At 63.1% G+C, this 7,054-nt stretch overlaps 1 protein-coding gene across 1 annotated transcript; it reads right to left on the minus strand.

The window, feature by feature from the left end:
* Window positions 1-2,586: 2,586 nt before the first annotated feature.
* On the minus strand, window positions 2,587-6,713 carry HHEX (hematopoietically expressed homeobox). The gene is made up of 4 exons (XM_026094146.2): window positions 6,205-6,713; window positions 4,698-4,876; window positions 4,499-4,549; window positions 2,587-3,245 (listed from the first exon to the last, which is right to left on the minus strand). Exons 1-4 carry the CDS (start codon window positions 6,584-6,586, stop codon window positions 3,012-3,014), a joined length of 846 nt encoding a protein of 281 aa, XP_025949931.2. The 5' UTR covers window positions 6,587-6,713; the 3' UTR covers window positions 2,587-3,011.
* Between the last annotated feature and the right edge of the window lie 341 nt (window positions 6,714-7,054).

The raw sequence follows: 7,054 nt of genomic DNA on the forward strand, positions 1-7,054 counted from the left end.
TATACACTTATTTCCTGAAGAAATGGAGTGTTTCCTACGCTTGCGAGGCCTGAAGCCAAACAGTGCGCGGTTCAGGTTCAGGCGGAGGCACCCTCCGCTGTCAGTGGCGGCTCTTCCATAAGCAGTTGCTGTCACCTACAGTCCTGGACAAAATCCTTCTGTCCTCATTAAGCCCAAACCGCCGTTAAACATTAATGGGAAGTTGATCTGAATAAGGCCAGCATGCTCTGGTCTGCTGGCGGCTCTCGAGGCAGGTTTTCAGCGCTGCCTATCCCGAAACGTGTTCGTGTGCTAGAATGACAGCCTGAAAATCTTTTTTTTTTTCTTAATCTGAAAGACAGTTATGTCCATGCCTGGATTTTTGGGTCCTCTCAGGAGAAGACATCCAACAGCAGGTTTCTTTAGGGCCTAAAATAATTTACAGCCGTCCGCTGAAGTCAGCGGTAAAGAGGCAGCTCCTCCGCGGCGAAAGCGAACAATTAAAGCAGCCGAAGTTATTATTTCCTACGATTGTGCAATGAAAGCGGCTCTGGACGGTCCCGCACGAAGGATCAAAGTGTCCAGGAGCGCAAACACCACGCGGCCGCCTTCCTCCCGCTCCCCTCCCGGGGCCCGGCCCCAGCGGCCCCAGCCCCGGCCCCCCCGGCCCCCCCGGCCCCCCCGGCCCCCCGGGGTTGGGGGCTAAGCCCGGCCCGAGCACGGCGGCCCGGGGAGCCACGCTGTTTAAGGAGTCAAAGTACATAGGCAGCCGGGTCGATACCCTATTAGGCTAGAAACAGTGCTGAATATCAAAGGCCGACGAACCTAATGACTAAAAATATAAGTACCTGACCCAGAGGATTAATCACACACTGTCAAGCTGAAATTGGTGCAATTCTTCCAATCATTAACGTTTTGCTTACAAAAATGTGCTTTTCTGTTTGTTTTCCTGCTAAATGATAACCATTTTCATGTTGAATCTCCTGATAAAAGAGTCGAAAACAAGACGGGAGTTGTGCTGTAAAGGTCATACGTGCTCGATCGGCACGAAATAGCCAACAGGCAAACAAATACGGGAGAGGCGGGCGGCACGGAAGGGGCTCGAAGCTTCGGCCGCACGGTGTAAAGTGCTTGGGCTGTTTTTCTCCGCCGGAGGAGAAGAGGCCGCTGCGAGCCGCGGCGCCCCGACGGCAGCCCCGCTGCCGCCCCGACGGGCTCCGGGAGCCGGGCGCGCAGGGAGCCCCAGCCCGGGGGCCCTGCCACGTCCGCAGCCGCTCTGCCCCACGCGGGTCGCCCGGCCCCGCGCGAAAGCGCGGCCGTGGGGCGAAGCCGCCGCACAGGGCACAGACGGGGAAAAGGGACGGGAAGGGACGGGGGAGCCGGCCCGGCCCCCGCCGCCCGGCCGCTCGGCCCGCTGACTCACCGGGGCCGTTTCCAAGCCCGACGGGGCCGCACGGCCCCGGGCTGACCCACGGGACAGAAACACTGAGCAATGCGAGGGCTGGAAACGCGTCTTCCTCCTCGGCCGGGCCCCGCCGGGCAGAGCCGTCGATTCCGCGCCCCGCGCTGCCCGGCGCTCCCGGGCTCCCGCTGCGGCTCCGGCGGCGGCTGCGGCCCGGGGATTTCGGGTCTCCTCCGCCGCCCCCGGCGTTGACCGGGGGCCGGGCGCTGGGTCCCGGTGCGCAAGGCAGGGCCCGCCGTGGGGCAGCCCCCGACCTCCCACTCCCCACCGCTGCCTTTCTGCAGCGCGCAATAACAGCGAAACCTCCTTTTTTTAAAAAAGTGTTTCAAGGTCCCGATCATGAACGCGGTTTGAAAATAAAATAAAAGAAAGCAAAGGCGGCCAGTCGTTCCGAAAACGGGGCTGCTATTTCCAGGAGCATTAACCCGCTCAGGTGCAAGGCGCGGGCTCCTCCGAGGGCAGCACCTCCCCACTCAGCCATCGCCAGTCCGAATGAGCATTTCTCCATTTTTCAATTTTCAGTTCAGTTCTCAAGCTCGGTCCCGACTCGCCCGGGGGCTACCGGGGGGCGGCCCCTCCCCCCCCCCCCCCCCCCCCCCCGCGGGCCAGCGCGGCGCGGGGACGCGCTTCGGCTTCACTTCGCGGCGAATCCATCGAAAATGAGATACTGGTTTTTGCTGCGGGGGGTTCCTAACCCTGAACGAGCAGCGCCGGCGTGAGCTACAAGACCGCGAGGCTTCCACAGCGCAGCGGTGCGCGGAGCAGCAGGCGCGCACGCAGGGGCGCTACCTGCCCGCGGCCGCTGCCCGTTCCCCTCCTGCAGCGGGGCCCTCCCGCTCCTCGCGATTTTTTCCTCAAACACGAAATCCGGCAAAACCAGCGCTAGAGATTTTCAAGGAGAAAAACAGCTCTTTTCCCCCCTGGAGAGGGAACCATTCCGACGGCGGCAGAGTCCCCGATACCCGGGGAGGGCAGCGCCAGGGCGTGCGGGCATTTCGTCCCGCGCGAGAGCGAAACCGAGTCCGTGCAAGGGCTCTGCCCGGTAAAACAGAGGGCTGTCTCCGCGGGAGGCAGAAATACACGGGCACAAGGCACTTGTCGGGACGGGGAAATCCCTCTCTGTTTCACGGAGCACATTTCTCTGCTTGGGAAGGGCGTTTAAATTAATTTATTTAAACTACATTTGTATACACATACAAAGGGCTTAGTCCTGCACTTCCCTCACTTCCCCACGAGACAGAAAGGAGTTTTGCCGGATCACCGGCAGCAGCTGATTCAGACCCCCAGCGAGTATGGGCAGGACGCAGTATTAAATTCCAGTTAGAACATTAATTAATGTACAAATATATCTTACAAATTAAATACAAACACGGATCTGCTCCTTTAACCAAACTAGAGATCTGCCAAAAAAAATGGACTGTTTGTGAAAAAGAAGTCTCTCTCTCCCTGCTTGTTATAAAACGAGTCTGTTTCGCTTTGCTTTCGGGGGATCGGTGAACGTTTTCTCCTGCAACGAAATCCTCCCCAAAGCCAGCCCCCGGTAAAGTGCAAGCCGAGCCAGGGTCCGCCATCAGTGCGCGGGGGTGTAAAAGCCTTTGTCGCCTTCGATGTCCACCTCCTGGTCGGAGTCGTCGGAGACGTCGGACTCCAGCTCCTCCGGCGAGGCGGGCGAGGGGGCGAGCGGCGCGCCGTCGAGGGAGACCTGCTGGCCCTTGCGCTCGGGGCTGCCGCAGCCCTCGGGCCGCGGCGCGCAGGGGCCGTCGGCGCCGTCGGCTTCCTCCTTTTTGGGGGCCTGGGGGTTTTCCTGCCGGCGAGAGGCACAGAGACCCGCTGGACGCCGCGGCACAGGCCTGCGGGCGCCGCCCCTCCCTCCGCCCGACGGCAGAAGGCCGAGTCCGCCGGGAGCCCCAAATAAACGGGGGAAGCTCCCCAGTCAGCCGTAAATCTAAAATCCGGCAGTAAAACGCTCACGGCTGGAAACCAAACCAAGCCACCCCCCGCTTCCCAGGGCAGGAGCGGCCCTGCGCCGGGGAGCCTCGTCCCCTGGGGGCACGAAAGGCTTTTTCTCTTCAGCAAAGCGCAAGCGGGCGGAGGCAGCAGCGGGGCCACAGCCGTGCGCGCTGGGAGGAATGGATGCGGCGGAGTGAAACGGAGGAAACGGGTGGAAACGGCCGAGAGGCCGAGCGGCTCCGCGCCGGGCCAGCGCAGCCCGCAGCGTGCGGCGCTTTCACCCCAAATAACCGACGTGAGGGCTGGGCGCGGGGAAGGGTCACAGAATAAATATAGCCAGCAAATGGCACTGCACTTCGTTTCCTTTTCTTTTTTCTTTTTAATATATATTAGAGGCTGGTTCACTAGCGAAACTCAGCAGTCCCGTGTCACGCTGACTGCGGCCGCAATCGGGGCACCAAGCGGGGATTTTTTCATCAGCCTCGGAGCCAGGGGGGCTCGATCCGGCTGCGCCGGGCAGGACCGGACCTTTTGGCCGTGAAAAGAGATTTACCCCCGCGAGCACGTTTCCTAAGGGAAGCGAGACAGACGCCCAGGCTCCAGCGCTGCGACTATTCGCAAACGAAAAGTAAAAGCGCCTTATTTCTCCGTACGGCTCCTCAAAACAAACAAGGCGTTTGTGCCTGCCTCTCCCACCGTTTGTAGAATAAATCGACTTGTGTTTATTAAGAGAAGGCGATTAAAAAGACCGGTAACTATTCTCCTCTAAAACAACTGCCTAAGTAATTTACTGACAATTACTTATCTTCCCCACGTTAATTGGATAAACAACATATGGGTTTACAAAACAATTAGCGAGGAGTTTTAATAGGCGGTGTGTGAAACCCGGGCATAATTGATAGAGGAGCTACATTAGGAGCTTTTAACATTAGTGCTGCCTGAGCGAGCCCTCACGGATTCCTGCATGACTATTTGTCTTTTTAATCAAGGTGAAGAGGTTAAACAGCCTTTCAGATGACTTCTGCACACAACCTGGAATAGGCGAGCGCCGCGCGAGATAAGACAATTAGGACACTGATTTCTATAGAAACAGAAACATCCCCGTACCTGCTTTAGACGCCTCCATTTGGCCCTGCGATTCTGAAACCACGTTTTGACCTGAGCAACGACAAGGGGGAAAAGGGAGGTCTCAGAGGCGGCGAGCGGCTCCGGCAGCCCCGACGGCGGCGGCGGGGCAGGGCCCGGCCCCGGGGAGGTCTGCGCGGAGCCGCCGCCCCCGGCCGCCGCCCGCCGTCGGGGGCCTCACCTGCCGCTCGCTGAGCTGCAGCATCTTGGCGAGGCGCTTTCTCTCGGGCGGCGAGAGGTATTTCTGCGTCTCGAACTTCTTCTCCAGCTCGATGGTCTGGTCGTTGGAGAAGCGGACCTGGCCCCCCTTCCTCTTGTGCAGCGGCCGCTGGATGAAGGGGCTCCAGAGCAGGGGCTTCCCTTCAAAGAGAGACACGGCGGGTCACCGCCGCCCGACGGCACGGGTGCAGGGCCCGCTCTTTTCCTCTGCCTGATTTTATTTCCCCCAGCTCCGAGCCTGATCTCTCGCCTCCCCTGATTTTTCGCAGAGAGACCAGCTAAAGCCGCTCTACGGGCTTTGGCAACGTTTCCGTCAATGTGTTTCCTGTTGGTCTATCTCGCCGAGAAAAGAGAGAGAGAAGGAGAAACAAAACAAAACAAAAAAAGACCTTTGTTTCCTTCTGCTCTTTCACTGCACTGCCCCAAAGAAACCGTCTCCCCCACTCTGCACCAGCGCCCCGGGCCCCGGCGGGAGCGGGGCCACTGCGGGGCTTGGGGGGGGTGGTATTTCGGGTGCACCAACACGAGGGGACTCCCCCCCCCCCGGCTTTAGGCAAGAGGCTCCCCGAGCCCCCCGACGGGCGGCCTGGCCGTCGGGGAAGCCGCCGCGCTACGCCGCGGCCGCCCCGTCGCGGGTCTCTCCTCCCCGCTGGCCAGTGCCACTGAGTCACCCTGTTTGTGTCTGTCCTGCCGCCCGCACCCTTTGAAATGCGCTGCATTGTTTTTCAAGATTTTGCTTGCGTCAGGCTTTAGTAATTCTGGTGCAAAACAGACTCAAAAAATAGGAAGCAACTGGTTATTTTAGCTGTCATAAAGTCACATCCCACACAGAGGAAATGAACAATATCAGAAAAACGGATCCTGGCTATCAGAAGTCGAGTGTTTCCTGAATTTGTCTGTATTGAGGATGTCGATAAAGTAATCAGCAATGTGCACGACTCCCGGGGAAGAGCCTGCTTCAGGCGGCCAGGAAAACACTTAACAGCTTCTGAAACCAGATTTACTCCTATCGAGAGCTCAAGGTTTCCTGTATGAACGGAAAGGGTCAGCCTCCGCGCTGCACCGCCGCGGTGAGTCACGGCCGCTTTTGCAATCACTAGGAGCAAGTGCCGGCCGCGGGGCTCGGGCCGCGCAGCGCGGCCGCGGCGGGACGCGACGGGACGCGACGGGACGGGAGGGGCCCGGCCGCCCCGTCGGGGGCAGGACGCCCGCGGCGGCAGGAGGCTGCGGTGCGCGGCGCGACCTCCCGGCCCCGGGGAACCTCCGCGCCGAAACCGCACGCGAGGGCGCCGCGGAGGCGCGCGGAGCCGCGGGGAAACAAATCTGCGTCCCCGCGGGCGCGCAGTGCGGTCGCGCTGCCGCGGCGCTGCGCCGCCCCGGCTTCCTGGAAGTCGGCGGCCGGAGAGAGGAAGGGCCGCGGGGACGGGGCGCGTTTCCAGCCGCCCCGACGGGCGGGGGGCGCGGCTTACCCAGGGGGTCCGGCCGCAGCAGGGCGTGCGCGTAGTCGCCGACGGCCCGCGGGAAGGAGTAGAGGGGCCCGGCGTAGGCGCCGGCGCCGTAGGAGGCGGCGAGGTGGTGGGAGAAGGCCGGGTGCACGGGGGTCGGCTCGTAGACGGGCGTCCGGTACGGGGCCACCAGGCTGGTGAAGGAGGAGTTGGGCGACGGCAGGGTCGGCGGCGGCGGCGGCGGCGGGGCGGGCAGGCCGTGGGGCGGCGGGGCGGCGGGGCCGCGGCCCAGGATGTCCTCGATGTAGAAGGGCGTGGGGTGCGCGGGCTGCAGCAGCGGCGTGGGCGCGTACAGCGGGACGCCCAGCGCCGCCGTCGGCGCCGCGCCGGCCGCCGGGTACTGCATGGCGCGGCCCGCCCCGCCGACGGCGGCCCCGACGCCGCCGCTGCGTGCTGGCCCCGCGGCCGCGGCTCTCTCCGCGCCGCGCTTCGCCCTGCCGCAGGTTTCTATCGGCGCGGGGCGGGGCCGCGTGGTCTCTGGCCCCTTCCTGCCGCCGCGCCGTCTAGCCAATGAGCCCGGCCAGGCGGGGGAAGCCGCCCCCGGCGGCAGCGCGCCCGCCGCCTCCCCGAGCAGCCTCCCGCGGCGCCAATCAACACGCGCCGCCGCCGCCGGCTCCCGCGGCGCGACCCGCCGCCCGCCCGGCCCCGACGGCCCCGCCGCCGCCGCCCCGCCGCTCCCGCTGCCGCCGCCGCGGCCCCGGGGACCGGCCCTCCCTCGGCCCCGGAGGCAGGCAGGGAGGCAGGGAGGCAGGGAGGGACGGAGGGAGGCGCGGCGGCGGCTCGCTCCCCCCAGCAGCGCCACCTGGGCACCGCC

The sequence above is a fragment of the Dromaius novaehollandiae genome, chromosome 6 (assembly GCF_036370855.1).
Source record: "Dromaius novaehollandiae isolate bDroNov1 chromosome 6, bDroNov1.hap1, whole genome shotgun sequence".
In the NCBI taxonomy this organism is placed as follows: domain Eukaryota; kingdom Metazoa; phylum Chordata; class Aves; order Casuariiformes; family Dromaiidae; genus Dromaius; species Dromaius novaehollandiae.

Excerpts from the sequence above, each read along its gene's own strand:
- HHEX (XM_026094146.2), bottom strand. The coding sequence starts at position 6,586 with ATGCAGTACCCGGCGGCCGGCGCGGCGCCGACGGCGGCGCTGGGCGTC. Across the intron at positions 4,877-6,204 it reads GCTGCGGCCGGACCCCCTGG|GGAAGCCCCTGCTCTGGAGC; the intron begins GTAAGCCGCGCC and ends CTCTCTTTGAAG. Across the intron at positions 4,550-4,697 it reads TGCAGCTCAGCGAGCGGCAG|GTCAAAACGTGGTTTCAGAA; the intron begins GTGAGGCCCCCG and ends GTCGTTGCTCAG.